The sequence below is a fragment of the Xiphias gladius genome, chromosome 19 (assembly GCF_016859285.1).
Source record: "Xiphias gladius isolate SHS-SW01 ecotype Sanya breed wild chromosome 19, ASM1685928v1, whole genome shotgun sequence".
In the NCBI taxonomy this organism is placed as follows: domain Eukaryota; kingdom Metazoa; phylum Chordata; class Actinopteri; order Istiophoriformes; family Xiphiidae; genus Xiphias; species Xiphias gladius.
Window position 1 is genome coordinate 18715392 of NC_053418.1, and position 23293 is coordinate 18738684.

General features: G+C 41.0%; 2 protein-coding genes and 3 non-coding genes across 8 annotated transcripts; 1 reads left to right on the forward strand and 4 right to left on the reverse strand.

Moving 5' to 3' along the window:
- Positions 1 to 551: 551 nt before the first annotated feature.
- trnaf-gaa lies at positions 552 to 624 on the reverse strand. The gene has a single exon. It is a non-coding gene; the product is annotated as a tRNA-Phe (tRNA).
- A 478-nt stretch (positions 625 to 1102) lies between these two features.
- Positions 1103 to 1176, reverse strand: trnai-aau. The gene has a single exon. It is a non-coding gene; the product is annotated as a tRNA-Ile (tRNA).
- On the forward strand, positions 1139 to 6416 carry LOC120804961. Its single transcript, XM_040154713.1, has 3 exons — positions 1139 to 1267; positions 2133 to 2854; positions 5435 to 6416. Exons 2-3 carry the CDS (start codon positions 2195 to 2197, stop codon positions 6083 to 6085), a joined length of 1311 nt encoding a protein of 436 aa, XP_040010647.1. The 5' UTR covers positions 1139 to 1267; positions 2133 to 2194; the 3' UTR covers positions 6086 to 6416.
- On the reverse strand, positions 4394 to 4467 carry trnai-aau. The gene has a single exon. It is a non-coding gene; the product is annotated as a tRNA-Ile (tRNA).
- Positions 6417 to 6773: 357 nt separating the features above from the next.
- Positions 6774 to 23230, reverse strand: ttc37 (tetratricopeptide repeat domain 37). 4 transcript variants are annotated; one of them, XM_040155065.1, is made up of 41 exons: positions 23170 to 23230; positions 22632 to 22732; positions 22342 to 22485; positions 21997 to 22088; positions 21732 to 21807; positions 21491 to 21637; positions 21107 to 21205; positions 20849 to 20957; positions 20500 to 20640; positions 20250 to 20348; positions 19882 to 20006; positions 19575 to 19661; positions 19274 to 19377; positions 19007 to 19133; positions 18572 to 18751; positions 18277 to 18401; positions 17931 to 18181; positions 17695 to 17797; positions 17370 to 17552; positions 17039 to 17186; positions 16871 to 16949; positions 15727 to 15788; positions 15581 to 15637; positions 15425 to 15493; positions 14915 to 14989; positions 14500 to 14641; positions 14286 to 14379; positions 14037 to 14114; positions 13808 to 13932; positions 13594 to 13717; positions 12879 to 13103; positions 12125 to 12197; positions 11910 to 11963; positions 11146 to 11257; positions 10633 to 10761; positions 10379 to 10503; positions 9993 to 10157; positions 8754 to 8906; positions 7683 to 7813; positions 7116 to 7245; positions 6774 to 6890 (listed from the first exon to the last, which is right to left on the reverse strand). In XM_040155065.1, the coding sequence occupies exons 2-41, from the start codon at positions 22719 to 22721 to the stop codon at positions 6810 to 6812; spliced, it is 4713 nt and encodes a 1570-aa protein (XP_040010999.1). In that variant the 5' UTR covers positions 22722 to 22732; positions 23170 to 23230; the 3' UTR covers positions 6774 to 6809. The 4 variants fall into 4 exon arrangements, with proteins under 4 accessions (XP_040010999.1, XP_040011001.1, XP_040010998.1 ...); XM_040155067.1 differs by having other exon boundaries at positions 23130 to 23208; XM_040155064.1 differs by having other exon boundaries at positions 22894 to 23205.
- Between the last annotated feature and the right edge of the window lie 63 nt (positions 23231 to 23293).

Consider the following 23293-nt stretch of genomic DNA (forward strand, 5'->3'; position numbering starts at 1 on the left):
AGCTGAGAAGTGGTTTAGAAACTGCTTCTCATCCTCTGAGACCACTACAAGACAGCCTTCTTTTGACAGTAATTTTGCTGACTGGAGTCTTGCGTTCTTTATTTAGCATATTCTGTATCTGTGATTAAGTTGCTTATCTATCTCTCAGGGAACTAAGCTTGATGTGTTTCGTCTTCTGATGGTGTGGTCACCGTTGGTCTGCCTGATCGTGCTTTGCCAAACCTTCAGTCCAGCATGATTTGACCCTAAGAAAGTCCCTCTTTGCTTAGAATAACAATTTGACTTCTGACACTTTTATTTAGTTCTGATGCCATTTTTCTCACTATCACAATGATACGTGGTAAACAATGATCAGCTGAAAACCTGAGGCCCAGTCTTAAAAAAATCAGGATCATATCCACCTCAGCGTCATCTGAGCGGCTTCAATGGAAGCGATACAACTCAACGCCACTAAAAGGCGCTGTGAGACAATATTTACACTGTGACATACCGGTGCTGTGTTAATAATTTGACTTCTGTCCTCGGTGTTCGAGGCTAACGAAAATGCTCACTGCCGAAACCCGGGATCGAACCAGGGACCTTTAGATCTTCAGTCTAACGCTCTCCCAACTGAGCTATTTCGGCGCGGACGACAGGATGGGGTTAGTTTCAGAAACGAGCCAGTACTATGGGTCGCAGCAGGCGGTTTTTCATATAAAATCCCTCAGGAGGTGGTAGAGACAGAAAAAAATAAGACAAAAATTTAAATTAAATTAAAAAACAAACAAACAACAAGAGAGTGACTTACATACAGAAACACGACTCCAAATGATTGACAATGTTGCCGCATCCTACTGGATGACACTAAGCCACTGATAACACACTTCGCCATTCTAACTGAAAAGGCGACGGTATGTCAGTGTTGTGTCCACAAGTTGCTCCTGCTGCCCTCAAGTGGCCAGATGCATGAAATGTCGTCCAACACCACAGCAAACGTCGCGGTAGATCTTGAGTGGAGCTCGTGGATCTTCTGGTGGAAATGCAGACTTTGAATAACACTGACACTGGAGCACGCGGCTCAGGGGTGGCCATTGTAGCACCTGCAAGTGGAAAACGACTGATGTGGCCCGTACGGGGATCGAACCCGCGACCTTGGCGTTATTAGCACCACGCTCTAACCAACTGAGCTAACCGGCCATAGAGAAGTGAAAGTTTACATCATAACCAAAGCTGCTGAACCGAAAGTTAACGTTCCTGAGCTGGCAGAGAAAACGACTTCCCACTGATGGTAAGGTTGATCTTTTTTAATCTGAAATAGCTTTATACTTTGCTAGATTTATACAGAAACAGTCCATCGTTTTGCTCACCTATTTAGGCTACACAGGTGGAGGTAACGCTTAGTCGTCCTGTGTCCTGACATCCTTTAGTATACAGAGTTTGCTTTGACGGATACATTTCCTGACACACGCGGACCACAAACACGGTTAAGCTGTGTAGGTGGCCATCTAGCCCAGTGGTTCACAAACTGGGGGTAGGGCTTCCATGCAGGGCCGAAGTGTGAGGTGCGATTAAAGTTGGACGAATCCGATCCGTGAAGGAAAACCAACCGACGTGAGAGTGCTTTGAAACTAGGTGAAGGAAAGATTCAGGTTATCAAAAACTTTCTTGAGACGGCAAAGCAACGCGTCCAAGATCGAAAAAAGGAAAGAAAATAGATTTAAAGACACATATTTTACAAGATTAAAACAAATTAGAAGATAAAAAAGTTGAATTGAAATAGGCAAGAACGCATAAAGATTACAACGCAGTGCCAGATAGGATCGGCAGTGGCAGGGACATTTCGGGTAAACTTACGCTTGCATTTTCAGCTGCACAACAAAATCCAATGAGAAACATGCATGAAAAGAGTAATGCAGTTCATGATAGATAATACTGTTTCATAAGATCAAACTGGCATTAGTAATTGGGAGTGTGGGGGGGTGAATCTTTCTTCTTCCAAAGGGGGGATCGACAGTCGAACTTTGAGAACCATTGGGCTAGGTTAACAAATGGCTCCATGGCTTTTACGTACCACTTTTCAGCAAAAGTCCCACCCTGATCACTCTTGAATCTGCTGTAACACGGTGACACATTTCTGCTTTCATTTCTCACAGTTGCAGATCTCAGCAGCACTCAGCAGAACAACATCCTCGCTCAGCCTCATTGCGAAATCAGGATGTCACTGGAGTTCTCTGGCTGGGAGGTGGTCGACGATGGTGCTTCTTTTCCTGGTGTGGAGCTGGGGCCATCGCAGAAACCTCAGAACCGGGGCGTCTACACCATGTACCACGGCACCAGCATTGCCAGTGCTCGGCTCATCATTGCCAATGGCTTTAAGCAGTCCTCAGGTGGCCTGCTGGGAAAGGGTGTGTATGTCAGTCGTGATAGGAAAAAGGCCGAACGTTATCCATTGAACAGTAACCCTTCAGACCGCGTGGTTTTTGAGTTACGTGTGCGTGTTGGCCGTGTCAAGCGCATTGACAAGGACAACCATCCTATGCAGTACACCTGGAGTACGCAGGGCTACAACACTGCTTGGGTCCCCCCCAACTGCGGCATGAAAGCTGTGCCCAGCGGCCTAGAGGAGGATTGTGTGTTTGACCCCAAAAGAGTGAAGGTGGTGAGCATTGCAAAGGCACCAAACACCACCACAGAGAAGGAGCTTCAACAGCTTATAGCGAAGAGATCTGGGGGAGGAGGAAGTGGTGCTGTGGATGTGTGTCCACTGTGTAAAAGGAAGACCCAGCAGGGTTCTCCACACGTCAAGCAACAGTGCTGGGAGTGTGGGAAAAACATCTGCATTCTCATGTCCAAGCATTTCTGTCCAGCTAAACCCTGACAGCGGATGAGGGAAGAAGATGGCTTGAAAAAAGGAGCTGAGTAATGATGCAAAGACGACCCACGTCTACATGGCCTTTGCACATGCTGGAGGCAGAGCAGAGGGAAAATTATGCTGATATAGATTAGAGGAAAAAAATTACGCTCATTCCATACACCCTTCCCTAAAGGAATGACTGTAATTGGTGCGATATGTTAAAATTGTTACTGCTAAACATAGTCCATGAATTTTACTATAATGTTAATTTCTTATTTTTACTGCACCAGCTTTATATTCCCTTATCATCGTGCATTATGTTGATGCACAGTCCAGACGAGACACTGCATGTAAAGCGAAATGGACATAAATTATTTCATGTGATGTAAGTTCTGGAAGGTGATCATACGCTCATAATTTTAATTTACTGAAATGATTCAAATTCAGTGAAGATCAAATTATTTAACAGATCCAAAACTAATAAATGTATTTATTATATTATCAGATGCATAATGTCCAGTTTGATAAGGTTCCATATCTATATAGTGATGCCATCAGCCTGCAGATAACCAGCTTTGTGATTTTATACTGATGCGTTTATATAATTCAGGACGGCGAGGAGTGAAACCAATTCTGGCTGGTTCCAAAAGGACACGCAAAGAGATGAGGGAAGGTGTTTGCAATAAAAGTTTTGGTAGAAACTAGATAGCCAATGCAGACATATTTCAAGAGCCAAAGAGGGATTAGTTTACATTTCTTTTTCATGTGCTACCAGGGGGACTGACCTGCCAGCTGTAGTCTAACTGAAGATATGAGGAATGGCTTGAATACCAATATTTTATTTATTTTATTTTTTTTCAGGCTGATACAAATATAGCATTTTGCAATAGTTGATGACTTTACATGACACGGGCCTGTGTAGCGTGATTTCTAAAGGTAGAGCAATGGAAGTAGCAAAATGTTTTCAGCCTAGTTATCTGAGGACATAACGAAAGGAAAAGGGAGACAGTTTGTTTTAGCATACTGCAAGTGAAATCAAATTCACATACATAGCACAGAGACGAATTGGGTTTTTGACTTGCTGTTGGTCACCACATCGTCGCCATGACTGGATTAACCCGAACATAGGGCGAAAATGAGTTTCTGGAAACCTGTCATCCCCCTTTCTATGCTCTAAGCACACATAATAAAGCAGCAACCGCTTTATCATCTCAGAAGATGTTGTGCATCAGCAGTAGATATTACCAAGAAAAATTAGAATCGATCCCATTACCGAAACCAATTGCAACATAGTGAAGCTGGGGTTTTTGATGTCCCCTAAGGACTTGGAGCCCCTTGGCTAGTTGGTCATCTAGCTGTCTTCGAATTCATACAGCATATATCAAATGTTATACAGTTCTCTAAACCCAGTTCTAATGACCTGCTAATGATTTCAATTGGAATTCGCGTGTATTGTATCGTGATTATGTCCCGGTTATTATTGACGGCTTATGGGACGCAAGGCTATATCAATGATAAACAAAACCAAAAAATGATAAATAAATAAAAAAAAGAAGTTTGTGGCCCGTACGGGGATCGAACCCGCGACCTTGGCGTTATTAGCACCACGCTCTAACCAACTGAGCTAACCGGCCATACTTACAGGGTCTCGTCATATAGTTTTATATTCTCGTTATCAATGTGAAGAGACTTGCAAGTGGGTATACGGAGAACGTATTACGATCTTTTGAACAGAAAGTGAAAGTTAGTGAGAGTACAAAGAGAAAACGACTCCTCACTGACGGTAAGGTTCGTAAACCTAATCATTAATTCATAACCTTAAACGATAAACAGTATACCTTGTTACATTTATAGAATGAACAGTTAAGGAGGTGAGTTGGCGTTTAAGTCCATCGTTTGCGCACCTTTATAGTCTGACATAAGTCTTAGCGCCCGCGTTTGTGCTCTCGTAAAACCTGGCTAACGTTACGTTAGCATGAGAATATGGTCCGACTTTTCTGCAGCTGTAACTGATACTAGTTTATTTTGGTGATAGTTTGTCTGTGACGTTACATTAGTATATCGCTACAACAGCATTAACGTTAGCATATAGGCGTATATAATTTAAACGGGTTGAGTCGTACTAGCTATAACTAGCAAGACCACAAATAGGATAGACCAAATTGTGTGACCTAATTAAAAAATACCAGGTTGTCACTTTTTTTAAATTATCCTTTTTTGATTGCTTTAACCTAATGTAGTGCCTCCTATAGTATCTAGATAAGGTCGCAAATGTTATCGTAGCTTTCAGAATTTGTAACCCTGTGTCTGAAAATTGAGGCAACTGTTGGTGCGATCAAGATATATTTTCTGACTAAGCATAAAAATGTGTATATCGGCAACATAGCTGAAATTCCTAATTGGGACACAAAATCTGACGGGTCACAGGATTTGGTGCAAGACTGTTTACCACATGAAACCATGTCCACTGAAGTATTAAAGCTACATCCAGTATTTTGTTTGTTTAAACATAGGCCATGAAAGGTCGCACCCAGTCACTCCTGAATCTGTTATTAACATGATGCCATTTTCGTATTCATTTCTCACAGCATCCCTAATTGAGGCAGGATGTCACTGCAGTTTTTTGGATGGGATGTGACCTATGATGATGAGTCTCCTCGTGTGGAGCTGGGGGCCTCTCAGGTGCCCAAGGACCGGGGCGTCTACACCATGTACCACGGCACCAGCGTTGCCAATGCTCGGCTCATCATTGCCAATGGCTTTAAGCAGTCCTCAGGTGGCATGCTGGGAAAGGGTGTGTATGTCAGTCGTGATAGGAAAAAGGCCGAACGTTATCCACTGAACAGTAACTCTTCAGACCGTGTGGTTTTTGAGTTACATGTGCGTGTTGGCAATGTGAAGCGTATTGACAAGGACAACCATCCTATGCAGTACACCTGGAGTACGCAGGGCTACGACACTGCTTGGGTCCCCCCCAACTGCGGCATGAAAGCTGTGCCCAGCGGCCTAGAGGAGGATTGTGTGTTTGACCCCAAAAGAGTGAATGTCGTGGGCATTGCAAAAGCACCGGACACTATACTGACAGAGCTTCAGCAGAGTGTCGCTAACAGACATAGTGGTGCTGTGGATGTGTGCTCACTGTGCAAGAGAAAGATCCTGCAAGGATCTCCACACATTCAGCAATCCTGCTGGGGCTGCGGGCAAAACATCTGCACACTCATGTCCAAGCATTTCTGTCCATTTAGTGTCTGAGAGGGTGTAAACAACTGTACTGTAAAAATTAGTACGGTTGTGACACAGAGGGGCTGTGGATCCTACTAAACTAAAGCTGAAGCTAAGTAGCATACAATTCTCAACTCAGGGTGTAATCATACTTTGGAAACAGGGCACAAAGTTTCTCCTTTTTCTTCCACAACTTAACAATTGTAATTGGTGTAATATGGCAATAGTTTTTGCTGAACATGTCTTGAGGATCACTGCATGTCGTCTACAATGTCCTTTGTATGAATGATATACTGGTGATGAAAAGAAGTCACTGATGTTACCGTTGATAATGTTCTGCTTTATACTCCATTCATGTTATATTGACAGATCAGCATGCGTTAGGATGTATGTGCAATCAAGATGTGACCAACTTTATATACTGAGCAAGATGCCTTTATTTCAGCCTGAATGTGGATATTGGTTACTTTATGTGATTAGTACATTTTGAAATATGTGATAATGCTCATGATGATTTGATGATAATTTACTGAAGTGCTTTGATTTCCTGAAGATGGTATAATGTAAAAACCAAAGACTTATTTAATGCCAATAGATGTCACATTTATAATATCAGACCAATAATGTCCAGTTTGATATGATTTCATATTTAGTTAAGAGACCCAGAAAAGCTCTATTGGTGATGACTTCAGCCTGTGAATAAAACCACTCAGCTACATGATTTCATTGTGCTGCATTTGTAGATTTGCAAAATTCAGGATGAAGAAGAGGCCAGCAGTGAATTAAACTCTAGTAGTCTTTGATCTCCTTTCATTTTGGCATGTTGCAAAAGGACCTGCAAAAAAGATGAGAAAGTATGTTCACTCTCAAAGTTGTGGTGAAAGGTAATAACCAATGCAGATATAAGAACACAGGTATGACCAGTTTCACTTCTGCTATTTACGTGCTATTGCTCTTCCCACAGAGGTCATGGTTGGAAATAGGCATTTGACTATATATCACAACAAAAATATTTCAATCATCCGGTGCCAGTGTAGGTATGAGGCAGCTGTGTGCTCACATTCATCAGCTCCTCGTCGTTTTTGGCATGCAAGTGTCTGAGGAGGTACCAGCTGGCCACCTGCACCACTGTCGCTGGGAAGTCTTGAGAGGAAACATACACCAGCCTCTCCAACAAGCGTCTTGTTTCCCTGCAGAAGACATGCTCAGAAATGGGCAAAAGGTTTTCATTTTCATTGCCTGAGTCCATAACTGTTTTCGTTTTTGTTTTGTTTTTTAAAAATCAGCATTTCCCAATCTATACAATAAAATAAAACTTGGCTCTGGCATGAAAGGGTTTTTGATATTGTGATTATGCTTGGCACAGAGGAGTTCCTGCAACATCTCTCCAGGAATTTAGCCAATTCATGATGGGCATATGCGTTCCCTTCAGCCGCTGATGAATGAAGCACTCTAATTAAGCATCTTAGCAGGTCTGTGAGGTAGTGACAGAAGGCTATTATATCAGGACTGCTTTGAAAGTTGCTTTTGCAGGTCCTAAAGTACCATCACTTTAAAAAGAAAGATGGAGGCATAAATCTGAAGTATTACACACAGTCAGTGGGATAAAATCGTGAGAAGCACTGACCTGGCTCCCATCTTGGTCACATACTGTAGCAGGGCCTGGAAGAGGTGGGCCATAGGGGAGGAACCCAGCTTCAAAACCTCAGTAGTGGCTTCTAGTACCAGGTCCTTCCATTCGTTTCCTGGGATACCTGCCTGAGAGGTCAGATCACACATGGTTAAGAATAACACTAACAAAGAGAAACCTACATAACTTTAGGGTTAAAAGTTTAATACTTTTGTGCGTAACACCTGCCTACTCTGTGTCAGTAACTGCTTTCAGAGGAGCAGTGACTGTCAGCAAAATTAGATGATATTCACAAAGTTAGTCAAATAGAAAAGAATTGTGTGTGATTATGGTAGGCAACAATGGGATTTTCTGTTCTGTGAGCAGTGGACTAAAAACGACATTTCCCCTGGTCAAATCACAAAGGCAGCTTCTTGTCTTGTTTGTATTCCCATTTGGTCATGGTTGCTGATCCTATAATTCTGCTGGATATTCCTCTACCTTGTTTTTGTCCACAGGATAGGAATGTAGACAGGAGCTGCCTCTGGTCTTGTGTGTGTGTGGTTTTGACTTAGGGTACATTTTTAGGGACAAATTTCAGACTAAAGACCAGTTAATTGGGGACATCTTGTGCAACTGGGGACAAAAGCCGTGTCTCATATTGGGAAAAAGCTGATTTTTCTGTCAGTGTTTAAGGTTAGGGCAAGGGTTAGGCAAATAGTGGTTATGGTTAGGGTTGGGGCAAGTCTCCTGTAAATGAATTCAAGTCTTTGTAATTTCCCCAAAAGTGTGTGTGTGTGTGTGTGTGTGTGTGTGTGTGTCTGTCTGTGTGTTTAGTAATATGTAAATGACCTCTCATTATTGTAAAACACTAGTAGTCCTTTAATGCTAAAACATTACTCCTGTGATTATTTAACTTCTATTTTGAAATACCCTTAGGTTTGTAATGTCTAAAAGGTTCTTATCTGTAGCAAAAGTATTGCACAGAAAAGATCTTTGACATTTGTGCTGTAATAACTGTACTTTATAACCCTAAAATTACGAATATTTGGGATCTAGATTCATGTTATATACTATTCAGGAACTCACCATACAGGGTCCTAGAGCTAGCAGGGCTAGTCGGAGCAGGCTGGCAACCTGGCTGCTGTGCAGGCCAAGCTGTGAGGCAAGCTGGAGACTCTTTCTGTAAGCCATAACTGCCTGGACCAACAGACCCTGACTACGATACACCTCAGCCAGCCACTGAGAGAAGAACAGAAGAAGAGAAGGAGAGCGACAGGACAAGCAAAGATGAGTGGGAGTAGAGGTGAGGATGGGAGATTTACAGAGGAATGGGTAGAGAAGAGATTGTAAGAGGCAATATGAGATAAGGAGAGGTTAGAAGAAGAGAGGAATGATTTTTCTTAAATCATTCATGAGTTTTGATCTGATAATCACTGACAAATAATCCACTGCCTCTTGCTTGAAGTTGAAGCAAATACAGAACTAATGGCACAAAAATGCCAATATCTTCAGCCAGTGAAAAGATCTCCTCATTAGCATATAGTTAGCATATCATGGTATTTCTCAATTACATATTTGTATAATACCAAGAGTGAGGCCAAATGTCTACTTCATTATTTGCAGTAACAATGAACTCTGAAGCTAAAGAAACTATTTATCCACAAATAAAGGATTTACAGCAATAGCATGGATAATTATTTTCTATCATTACAAAGAAGTATTTACTGCATGTTGGCAGTTATTATGTGATTTATTTTTATACAGATCTGACTATGACAATCTGATACTGATACACATTTACAACTCCATCTCCACATTTACACTGTAACATTTTTGGCCGTTAACCATGGCTACAATCTGCCAATATGTTCAAGGTTAACAAGAGAGAGCGTGACTTCTTTGCTTTTTCTCCCCTGCTGGTAGTAGTCATTTGGTGTTAAGTGCTGCAGTATGAGATCTCAAGCAAGTCACAGAAATTGTCTTTATTAGGCCAATGTCTCAGTGGAAGCAAGGCAAAATGGCTTTGTGGTAAGGAAAACCACACGTGATCATTTCAACACAACATGATCTCAACATTTAAACAAGTGACAATCCGAGACTGACAGCCATTACTTACTTACCATTACTTTCAAACCTGGATGAAAGGTTGGTTGGTTGGTTTTGCTACCTTTATAAGTTTGTGTGAACAACGTGCTATAGCACCGTTTTTAAAATTCTGTACCACTAAACGTCTGGTGTTCGAAATTAAAAAGTAACAGCTCATCAGTAATTCACTGCGATACAAAGTGCTAGCATAGTATTTTAAATGACTAAGTGTCCACTTACATGCCATGCCCCCACGTTGGTGGAGTTCATCATCACCGTGTTGTTGAGCTGCTCCAGCACAGAGTCTGGGAGGGCAGTACCATCATTGGCCACAAGGAGACGCTGACACTGCACCTGTCTCAGTGACAGCATCACTGCTGGGTGTTCTGGGGAAACATTCAGCACCTTGGACGAAGCAGAGAGAGCATGAGGAACACAACAGTGACAGGAAGAGGCCTCGGATGAGATGAATCTGAATATAACTTGTATTATATCAATTGTTTCTCAAACAAGTGTAATTAATAAACTAAAATAAAAATATTTCTAGATTAAAGTAAATCAGAAAATAATGTTAAGGATGTGTGTGTGAAAACGTGTGTGTGTGTGTGTGTGTCTTCATGTTGAACCTGTGAACAGAGGGCTTCTGCCTGCTCCAGCTGTCCCCCCAGCACGAGACCAGTCACTGCCTGTTGTAGTACCCAGCCTTCTAAAGTCTGGGCTAGGGGGCGCTCTATCTCCTCCACACTACGCACTGGGATACAGAAAGGTGTTAGTTACACACAAACACACACACACACACACACACACACACACACACACACACACACACACACACACAAACACAAACACAAAACAGGAACCGCATCACCAATGAACACACCTTTCTCAGAAACCACTGACATGAGTGTTTTTTCCAGTCCTTGTCTGCAAGGTGCAGAACCTGAAAGATAGCAGGATGTGTTTTCTGTTTGACAGGCGGCCATTAATCCCGCCCATGCTGCTGGATCATCTGAAAGTAGAGAGAGGAGTGGAGACTCTGATCACACAGACATTTCACTGTATTCCTTTCATGGTAGGTCCAAGGTAGCTTTACATTTATATGATAGGGATAAACATAAACAGGCTCTCTGTGCCACAAAACAGCAAAACTTCATTCTACTGTAAATTATCAGGGACACCTTTATCTTGAAGAGTAGTTCTCAAAGTGGAATTTCCTGCATAATACTCCACTACACTGCCCCTATATAAGAGAATTTACACAAATGAACTTCCTTATACTGAGGTTTGTTTAAAGACCGGTTTATTTTCCAAAACATGTACTTTTTCAGTGTGTTATTCTGTGAGGTAGTTCAATTTGTTTGTTGTGCAATTAAGTGTTTATGTGTATGTCTACCGGGACAGAGCACCACAGCTCTCTGCATAGTCTTCAATGCATTCCTGTTACTGTCCTCTCCAGAGTGTCTTCCGCCTGCCAGCTGGTTCAGTCCACTGTACAACAGCGCCCTCTGCAGGCACACAAATTCGAACACCTCAGTTCAATATAAAAGCATGGTGGCAAGGATACTAAGGGAAAAACACGTTTTTCAGCTGTTGAAATATCTACAATGTACACTATATTAAACTTGATAAAGTTTAGGCAAAAGAACAGAATATGGGATTAAATTAATGACTGTTATACCGCTTTCACACATGCACCTCAACACTCAACTTTTCTAGACATTACCCAGAAGAACTGAATGTGTGGTTCAACTGATTCGGACATTTGCGCTCAGACATTAAACGGACTCTACCCTGCCAGCTCCCCAGTACAAATTCCATGTAATGTCCGATTGAGCCAGTGTGTGAATAGAACAGGTCTGGAGAATACACAGCGAGCAAGTGGGCATGTTGATGACGTTTCTATCCTGTCTCCTGCATGCTCTACCCAGGCGCCACCCCTCGCCTAAATCAAAGGGAGTATTTCCAGTAGGTGTGAACACATCTCACATGGACAATCTCCCGTTGTGTGCTGCATGTGTGAAAATCCAGACAATGTCCGGACCTGTTCATATGTGAAAACAGCTTAAGATAAAAGAATCCATAACAAACAGACAGGAGCACAACATAATAAAAAAAACACTATGCCATTTAAACAAAATTATAAAGTCACACTTTTACCTTTCCTTGGGTCATACTTGAGAGGCAGGCAACATGACCAGCCATTGCTCCACCCTGGAATACACAGCAGACAAAACCATGAACAAAACCACTAGAACTGTTCAGCAGTACTGCAGCGAGAGTGGATGAAGCTGCTCAGTTAAATGTGTGAGTATACTAGATTACCTGTGTTTGGGAGGTGTGTAAAGACTGTGTGTGTGTGTAAGCAGGCTTACATTTGCCTTCCTGGGGTAGTATTGTGGTACCACTCTGGACAGGAGGGCCCACAGAGATGGGTTTCCAGGATTGCTGTAAATAAGAAAAATCACACAGAGTAAGACTTATTATGTATATGATATGTTGCTAGACTGTACAGGGAACTGTTGCACCTGTTGATGATTCTTCAAGGTACTTATCAGTGGGTGTACCAGTTAAAATTAACAGCGAGTGCATGAGAAATAGCATCACATAATACTTAATGTTCAAAACTCTCCAAGGAGGCAGAGGATAATCTCACCTGGACATTTATTGAACTTTACTCTGATTACGTGAATGAGCAAAAAAATGCAGAAAGTGCAAAAGTGCCTGCATACATTTGTGGTGTATTCACCACAAATACTGTATAGAATAAACTGTAAGTCAGTTAATTTTTCAAGCACAGACTTACTTTAATATTCCAGCACAAATCAGCATATGATTTATAGAAGCAGCGAAATTTCTACCTAAACCTGATCCAAAACTATGAATGATAATAAAATTCAGTGATATATGCAATCAGACACACTTATCATACTATCTCCTATCTTTTGTGTAATCCCGACAAAATGCATGTGACCCAAAGTACAAAGGTCTCAGGAAATCTGGTCTTCAATTATAAAGTGCAGTTTGATCACACTGATGTATAATTGATCTTTTTCAAAGTCAAATAAGGCTATTGCAGGGTACAGCACATCAGTAGGGTGTTCTAAACATTTCAAACAAGCAGTTTACCTGTGTACTGCTCTGGAAGCCTCTCTTTGCACCGCACTGTAGTTACCCTGTAAGGCCAGCAAGGTGCAGGTGAGTAAACACCGCTGCTCTACAACACTCCCAGAGGCTGAACCTTTCTTCAGCAGCTCAGTCAGGGCAGCAGCAGCTAGTGTGACATCACCGTGGACCAACCCCAGGGCACATAAACACAGCAGAGACTCTGAGATTGGCTCCTTTAACATCGAGCTGTGGAGACAGAAAGCAGACAGATCAATACTTAGATCAAGTATAGTACAAGCATTAGCACACATAATCATCATGTGGTAATGTAGTTGACAACTATTTTTGTTTTGAAAGATTTTCCTTGGCACACTCAAATGGTCTGAGGAAGCACCAGCATTTAAGACTTTTCAGTTAACTATCAAACATCATTCTTTTAAATGCAGGAAACTACTATATTTACGTGATCCTTTTATATAAATATTTAGTTTTCTCAAAATTTTTCTGACTTTCAGGTTTGGTATTCTGGCATCATAGCTTGTCAATTCAATATTGTTTGGCCACAAGGACTTGAACAGTCCTTGACTGAAACAGAAATACCATTATAGTTTGTAAATTAAGAAAAATAACAGAGGATCCTTGACTACATCATATTGCCTTACTCTCAAAGTTAGTGGACAAGGTTAAAAACATACAAAACCACTGGTGTGGTCCAGACAACGCTGTGGACTCTCACCATTTAAACAGCAAAGTCTTGGCTGAGTCTAGGTTGCCCTGCCGGTGTTGCAGCAGGGCTAGAGCTGTCAAGATGTACGCTTTCTCCTTCTCACTGGAAGCCACAGCCAAGGCACGTTCATAGGCTACAGTACACACACAATAGTTTATTCACAGTCACTCTGGCATGTAAACACATATACAATCTCTAACTTCAGTGAGTCTCCAGCTCTTACCGATGATGCTCTCTGGGATGAGTCCTGCCCTGCAGTATGCCAGAGCCAGTCCGGCCAGATCACTGAGCTCCTGCAGTGGAGTGGAATTATAAACATGCACTGCGTCCTCCCACTGGCCTGAGGTGCTGCACAACACACAGACAAACATACAAAGAATGGAGATTGGAGAATTCGGTAAGTATCTTTAAAGATGGTTCAAGTACATGCTAATGAGAAAGCTGTTTGTTACCATAAAGCACGGCCATAGTTGCCCAGAGCAAAAGCCAGCTCTTCTGTCGAGGACATGGACTGCAGCAGTTCAACAGCTCTGGTGAAAGAGAATTAAGATTGAGAAAAGTGAATTATGAACAAATATGTACCAAAATGTGTTCCTAATACATGATATAGCAGTGCAACATCTTTTGTCTGTCATTCTTTTCTTGGTACACTGCCTCATCTGTGAGCCTGTTGAGGCAGTCAGTGTAATTCAGACAGATACCTTTGGTAAGCCTGTAAGGCCTGCCTCTTCAACTGCAAATGCTCATTCAGGTAGCCCAGCATAATGAAGGCTTCAGGGTCAGACTGGATCCTCTCTGAGAGGGACGCAAAAGAAACTTCATGTCAGACAACATCCATCTCTAACACAGTACCCAAACACAACTGAGGCATCTGTGGATCCTGCATGATCATCAACACACAGATAGATTCTGTACCTGTGTACTTGCTGAGTGCCACCTGAGCAGCAGAGATGGCATTCATCTGGACTATGTTGTAACAGTACAGTTCAGAGTCTCTGTTGCTCTTATCCAGCAGGGTCGAACATACCCAGTAGGCATAACCTTTCACTCCCTCCATCTGTCGGGGAAAGATGAGTGAGAGAAATTAGGATGAAGAGCAAAAGAACAACAGGAAACAGAGTCTGACAAAGTAAAGGAGGAGAAAAAAAAAAAAAAATCAAATTTCCCGGTCATCATTGTATCATGGCCAATTCCTTAATAGTAGTAGCAAAAGGCTTGTAACTGAACATTGAGCAGAATGACTGAGAAAGTTGGAAGCCAAGAATAAAATCCAGCTAATGAGGGCTGGGTATTACAAATGCAACCCTAGTGGTTTTGGAAGGTCACGCACATGTGTGCTGAGTTCAGTGGTGTGCCTGAAAAGATCCATGGTGTCATAGCTTCCCACTCTCTCCGCTATCAGTGCCTGGTAGAAAGGGAAAGGGATAAAACTATCATTTAAACAGATACAGACAAAGAAAAACAAAGACAGGAATTCATCAAGTCTCATGAATACTAGCACTCCGTTATACCATTACTTTCAGTTTAATCAAACCTTGTGTGGCCCCTCACCCAGCATACATGTCTTTCATATTTGTTACCACTGTGGAAGACTTGTAGCATCCCAAGTCAACCAAATTATCTTAATATTTTACCAAATTATCCCTCTCCCTGTTAGTCATACTGTCAATTTTCAACTGACATTGTGTCATATGTGTATATGTGCATGCGATAAGGAAGCCCCTGGCCACAGTGAATTATTGCCAAATGGCCATTTCCTTCAACACAGTGGCATTAAAGTGACCTTTAAAGTATTGTTTTACAACGTATTTATAAGATAAAGTAGAGTGGGGATCAGTACCTGTCCAATCCAGCAGTTGACATACAGTGGCTCCAAGGACTGGGCAATCTTGAAGGCCTCATGTGCAAGCTAAGAAAAAAGACCAGACTTTAGCAAAGAAAATGTCAGCTATGATAAAAACAAGAAGAATGTGTAAGTAAATTGATCACACCGCACCTCTATATTGTCCTTCTTCAAATACAGGGTACCAAGGTTTGTCCAGGCAACAACATTCTGTAATGAAATATTATAAAGCCTAGTAAAAACATCAAAATATTTTCTGATTATACTATTCACCACCAGACCAAATGTGCTGTACATACATTTGGTTCAACTTGTATGGACTTGATGAAGCAATGTTGAGCCAGAGAAAAGTTTTCAAGACCTGATGTGACAGAAAGAAAGTGACAGAAGTGTGTTAGTTCCTCTGACACAGATCAATCAAAAGTTGTTGTATTAAAAAGAGAAAAAAAGTTGTATCTACATACATAATTAGGCTATGTTTTTTTGTCTGCCGATTTATTTAACACCGAAGCTAATGCTACAACAATTTTTATATTTCCAATGTATCTATGTTTATGTTTACCGACCCACGACTTTTCCTAAATACTAGTAGCCTTAGTACTGCTACTAGTACCCACATTTTAAAAGCTGTAAAATGAGGAGAGCAGTGTAATTTCCACCACGTCTGGCTGGGACAGCAGTTATGTGTTTAAAGGCCTGTGTTATTTGAATAAGATTATTTATATTATTTCTTTCATGTTTCAGGCCTAATTCAAATTCCTAGACATGTGTTTGTTTATCAGGCGGGGCTATGTGTGAAAAATTACAGCTTTTTAGACTGAATGAAGTCTGTATGAATCAATTAAAATTGAACTCTGATGGTATGTAGAGTGTATGTGGAGTCCAACAACTTGAGTATTTCCTACTGCAAAATGAAAATCATTTATTTTTGAGCAGTCTACTGTGCAGTACAGAAGTCTGAAAAGCAACCTATGGCTACAGTGGAAGGAGCCGGCTGCTGCACTCTTTATTCTAATCAAAGATATTAAGAGCTTTTGGAATACCAATAAGTCAAACCCTATTTGGTCTGATACAATAATAGACAGAGATTTCCACAAACCGTAGGTCTTTGTATTATGACAGCTGGCTTGTCATTTAATTTCTAGGGGCAGAGCAAAGGGACTAAAACAAAATGTAGGGTCTTTTTCCTCTGAAAAATCACGCTGATAACATTTTCATACAACGTTTTATTATCAACTGAAAGTAAAAAGATTTTACAGCAACAATCCTAAACAGAATAAATTAATCTAGTTAGAGGATGCAGTCAATAATGCACTTGAAACAGCATTTTTTCTTCAGTAATGAAATATTGGTGGGTCAAGTAGACGTTGACCAATCAGTCAATCTGTCCACCAGATATGGTATTCCACTATTATTTACAAAAATGGGGATGCACATTGTTACCTTTGTTCATGGAAATGACTCCCAGGGCATTCCAGTAGCCGCGGTTTCCACTGTCCATCATTATAGCCTTTTTCAAACACTGAGAAGAGAAAAAAAAAAAAAAACTCTTAGAAGACCAACTCCGGGAACAAACAAAGCAAAACTGTTGTGTAGGATCCAGTGAATTACCTGTTGAGCCTTCTCTAAGACCAGAGATTGGGAGTTCTGGTCTCCTTCTGTAGGGCAGGGTAGGCTGGCCTGGCGGTAATAGTTTACTCCTAGGTCATACCAAAGGCTGGGGACCTCAGACATCAGCTTTAAAGCATGAGCATAGCACCTGCAGACAATATAATGTACTTAATGTTCAATATTCTGATTCTATGCTTGGCCAACAGGGGCAGACATGTATTGAAGGGCAACAAATAAATTATTATGCCTTTAAAACTATTCAGTCTCAACTTTTGACAGAGTAGCAATGGTATAGTCAGCTCAGAAAACATATGTCTGTTTGTGGACATACCTCTCTCCGACTTTGAGTGCCTGTGCCTGGTTCAGCATGTGGCTCTGTGTGTTGGGGTCTAAACCAGCCAGCGGGGCAGGCACTAAAACCTGTGCTCTGTTTGGCGACACAGTGCTGACTGCAGTGCATGCGTCTCCCAGCAGCTTCCACAAACAGGACAGGTCTGGACGCAGCTCCACAGCTCTTTAAGCACAGAAATGTGGAAGGATAGATAGACGAAATTGGAGATACTGCATTGTCGTTTTGATACTGCCATGTAATGAATCGCAGACAAAGCAATATTTCATATTATGGTTTGCAAGTTTAATGAATGTCTAATCATTACGTGAAGAGGTTCTGTATGGCTTGCTGAATGAGGTCAATGGCTCCCCCATCTCTGCAGTCCTCCATTAAACTTTTTGCCAGAGACAGCTGGCACTCTCCAAGACCTGAACAACAGACAATATAAATCAACTTAAATGCCCATGTTTAGACAGATGACTCACCAGTGATATGCAATAAAAAGCATAACATTATACCAACTGTAGTGCATTTTTAGGGTATAATGAAACAAACACCTACCTTTAAGAGCAGGAACATAGTCCTGCTGTGCAGTGATCTGCAAGTACTCTGCGACCGCCTCTTTGAACTTGCCTAGGGTCTGTTTGATTGCAGCAGCCTGGTAAACACTGTAGATGGAGGAGGGCTGAAGTTGATGGGCCTTACCAAAGGCCTTCAGAGCCGCTGTGAAGCTCCGGCGGTTTAGGTAGGCCTCACCTAAACACTCCCAACACACCCAGTCCTCGGGGTCTGCTCTCAGAGCTGCCTGCAGACTATTAACATAAACTGATTGGTCAATAATGCTCATACAGTCAAAACATCTAAACCAAAGTAATAAATTTATTTGATTCAGATTTTAAATTCTTACTCAGCTATGGCCTGTTGATGCTCTCCAACCTTGAGGTAGTATAGGCCTCGTCTCATCCAGGCCCATTTAGCTGAGCCTGGAGTGGCTTTCTCTATCACTGACTGTAGTGTTGCTAATGCAGTGTCCTATGGCATTTAGGGAAGAGGAAAGGGGTATAAAAAGGGAAGGAGGGAAAGGGGGAGCATGGGAAGGGTCAAGAGAAAAGAGAGGCAGCTGTAAGGAAACACGATAAAGTGCAAACAACACACTTGACAACTCTGAACACTGTGGCTTTTTTACCACTGAGGCCACTCACCATATCCTCCTGCTCCATACTTAGATCCACTGAGGCAGTTCCAGACTCAGCATCTTCATTGTCCAACTCAAAGGCCTTCTTATAGCAGCCTCGTGCTCGGCCACGATCATTTGCAATCTCCCGGTAATAATGCCCAAGGTAGCGGAACACACAGCCAAGATGTGGATCTAACTTTGCAGCCTGAAATGGACAAATAAAGTTTTCAAATTGCAGTTCAACACTACACTTGACATCTGGCAATGGAAAAAGATAGAATGACAGTTTATTTGTGGGCAAGTTAAGTCCTTCAACACCAATCTTTCATAGACTGGACCATCAACATTTTAGAGATAAAATGAGGCAAAGTTTTTATTTATCTAAAACAGGTACATCTTGTTGTGAAATACAGTTCTCCCTACCAACCATATCTTTGAAATTCTCAATAATTGTACTAACTTTCAGCAAGTGTGTATGGGCTTTGCTCCGGTCTTTACGGGTCTCTTCTCCCATGTCCCAGTAGAGTTGTCCCAGCAAGAAATAATACTCTCCACAGTTTTGGCTCTGGGTAGCTGCCTTCAAGAAACTACACAATGCAAGAAAAGAAAAGTTAACTTTGTAGAACTGTATCATTTTTATCATACAAATGGACTGTTTTACTCAAGTTTAAGACAATGGAGTCCCACAGATGAAAAACATGCAAACAAAAAGAGACACAGTTTTTACCTCTGCTCTGCCAGCTGCTGCTGGCCCTCAGCTAAGTGTACCAGTCCTCTCAATGCTAAACCTTGGGCCAGGTTTGGGTTGGAGGCCAGTAGCTCTAATGACACCTATGAAAGATTTGATTTTGTACTAATCAATCTTCAATCTAATACATGACACATATTCATTTACAGGGTGAGACGATCATCATAAGTTTAATGTGTTTCATATTAATTATTTGCTGAAATATTGTGTTTCCTATGTTTATCATAAAATAAAAGGGACATTTTCATAGACAGAATTCAGTAGTTCAAAGGTTTTTAACCTTAAGTGCTTGATCAGTCTGCCCTTTGTTAAGGTATGCCCATCCTTTAAGGGCTACTAGAACTGGGTCTTTTTCAGCATCTGGAATCTAAAAAAGAAAAAACAACAAACATAGACATGACATTTCCTTTGATGTTCTGTAGTGCTATATACACATGTATATCCATGGTTACAACTGTGAAATATCTTCATATAAACTCAGAATAAATAAAATACTTTTAACTGTTGAATTAATGAATAAAAGAATATTCAAAAATTTAGTACAAACAACATGGTGAATAAACAGGAGGATTAGGCAATCGCATTACCTTTGAAAAGGTCTCCAAAGCCTGGCCTGCAGCCTTCTCTCCTCCATTTCTGACTAATGTCCCTAGCTTCAACCTGAGCAGTTTGACCCTCAGCTCATTATCTCCAGCAACACACATCATCAGACCTAATAACACCAGACAAACACTGAAGTTCAGTAAGTTTTTCAGGCACTAAAGACAGCCCATTAACATAATAGTTAACATCTGTGATTAATTCACAAATCCTTATGTTGTTGTTGTTGGTTTTTTTTGGTAAATGTTTATGAAGTCTGATTAGACACACTCTTTTAGACTAGCTGGATCAGAGATTACATGCTGTTGTTAGATCGTCTGGATGGCTATAGTGATATATAAGAGACTAAACATACCTTGGGAGCAAGATGTAGTGCTGTCTGAGTATCTGTGCATTTTAAACTGAGCTTCAGCCAGACTGTACCATCCTGTACTGCAGCTCATTTTCTTCAACCCTGATAGGGAGAGGGGGCAGATCACGGTCAGTTACCATAGCTGTCATTCTAAATCACTGTGATGGTCATGAAGTGTATGTCTCACTATAAAGTGTTCAGGTGTCTTTTGCACTAAGAACAGAATTCATTCTTTGCTATTGTCCAAACTAACCTTGTGAAAGATCCTTAATGGCATCTTTATATCTTCCTTCCTGAAGTGCTTTGGTTCCCAGACCTAAGTGACCTAACCCACAGTTAGGCGCCAGGTCCAGGAGCTGAGAGAAACAACCAACTGTATCCTCATTCAGGATACCTTCAAATGGAAATATAACATGTATTAAGATTGCCTCTGCCATTTACTAACATACATTCTGATAGTAAGGGCCAACAATTCCCCTCAATGCTTGAGAGTGGCACTTAATGGCATTTTATTAGGGAAAAAAAAAAAAAAACAAAACTCTTGTCTGGTTCATTAAATCTAAAATCATAGTACGTAGAGCGTATATTCAGAAGTATCTTACCTGTTTTGAGGTAATGGGAACAAAGGACCTCAAGAGGATAACTTTGGTTGGGGTAGTGGGACAGCATGGACTCACAAGCCTTTTTTATTTTGGCTTCTTCTTGTGGCAGCTAAAGTAAGAGCAGATTCATGATGAGCAGGTGATTTAGGGAAAAACTGTCAAAAGCCAAGTATGAGGTAGCCTATTTTGATGAATATGAACACAACTATCACTGAGCATCTGTAATGGTGATACAAACATAAGAGAAGGTCTGCTTACTTTAGAAAGACATTTTAAATAGTCAACTGAGATCTTCTTGTGTTTCTCTCCTGGTATAGGGTCTATGAGAACCATGGCATTCTCAAATGCTGTGATTAACTGATGACCATAGACAAACAAAACAGTTAGAAAAGGGCAGATGGCAGGGATATGTGCAGTAAAAACAGCATTAAGAAAAATATTGTCTTTATTTTTGTCAGTCAGTGGGAGAAATGGGGGCTTATGACTTCCACGAGGTAAGGTGTACCTGCTTCAAGTTCTAATTATAACTTTTTGGGACTTGTAGATTAAAGGGTATGGACTCTTATGTGTTGCAAAGTGTTTATACAGAAGGAGAAACACAACATATTGCAGCGTTTAAGTCCAAATTTGGGGAAGCCTTACATGCTGTTGAGTTTCATTGTCCTGCCTTTCCTCATTAAGACAGTCAGAGAGGAGTTGGGTCATCTGTTGCCATAGCTGCAGTAACTCATTCTTGTCCGCACCATCATCCTCCTTCAGTTGAATGAGCTGCAGCCAAACCTTTGCCAACTGTCCGCAATGAGAAATGCATTCAAATTTGTGGAAAGAACACCAAACACTAATTTTTCATTAGTCTTCACCACATGCCTTTAAAATTACTTACCTTTAAATATTCTTTGTCAGACTGATAAATATCTGACAGCTTTTTGAGCACTTCATAACATTTATTTTTGTCTGAGCTGCGAATGGAGAATTTAGTGAAAATCAATAACATCAAAAATCAAATATATGAAAATAGTCCATACTACGACATGTATTGAAACTCCTAAAACCTTATGAGGTAAGCACAAGTAATACTACTGAAATTATTACAATTTTCGACTAAATTATTAGAAATGTGTACTCATAAATATGTTTCCATATCTTACCTGGCATACAGCTCAACAAGCTTCTGATAAACGTTAGGTAGCTCAACTTTGAAGTCCCACTGATCGGTCTTCTCGTAAAGATTAGCTAAGCCCTTAAGCACAAACGCATTATTGACATGGTCGATAATTAGATATGCAGAGACAAGTAGCATAAAATGCAGCATCCTCAATAAGAATGGACACGTTTCTTTTAAGAATTGTGCCACTTTGCAATGGCATCCGGATGTAATTTCACTGCTCCAATTTCAGCTCAACTGGTAAGACATTATCAATAAATGAATTGTTCTCAGTGTAAGACATCTAATGAGTAACCGTAGCAGTTTCCACTACACTTGCCCATCTTACCTGCCATGCCAGTAGCTGCTCAGGCTCCAGCTCCACTGCCTTTTTGTAGGCTGACTGTGACTGATCTGGTTGCTCGAGTTCACTGGCCGCCAAGCCGATGAATACCCATGCATTATAATTGTTCTTCTCAAGTTTCAAAACAGCCTAAAAAGACATTCAGGAGAGCACAGTCAACCATACAACATCTCTTTGCGAAGAGATGCATTGCCTAACTCAGTACCCTGACTCCTTTGAACACATGCATATCAACAGCTAATACCTGACTTTTCCCAGCGTCTGAGATACTTTACCTTGCAGTGTTTTAGAGCCTCTTTGAACTCTTTGTTTTTAATGGCCTCTCTGGCACTTTTCAGGGCTGTTTTCATTTCTTTACTAGACATCTTTTGATTGTCTGAGAGAAACAAGGAGACATATCAAAAGAAATACTGTCACGTCACGCTGAGTCCAAAATAATTAAAATGAGCTTTTAGCCTTATAGCTAAGTGAACTTGCAACCTACCGACGTACTATTTATTTGACTTACAGTAGGCTGAAAATGTTTGCTATGCTTACCGACTAGCGCTGATGTACCTGACTGAAAAGTTGACAGCTGACTTAACAAAGCAAACTGATGTAACTAGTTTGTAATGACCGTTAGCGGTGTTAGCTAGCTAAATACAATTTACCGTTAGCTGTTAGCTTGTCACGAACCTACAAACTATGTACTTTAGAATGAGAGCTAGTTTCAAACCTTAATTTATACATAATATAAAAATAATGTTCAGTTAGTTCGTTAAGCTGTTACACACGTAGGTTTTGCAAATGTGAGCAAGAGTTGGGGCCACCCACTGTTTACGTTGACAACTTGCTCTGCTCATGTTTCGTAACACGGAAGTGAAAGAAAAGTAGCTACACTTACTCTGAATTTTTTCAAAATAAAATAACTTGCAGTTTAGTCTACGTGAGGGTGTGG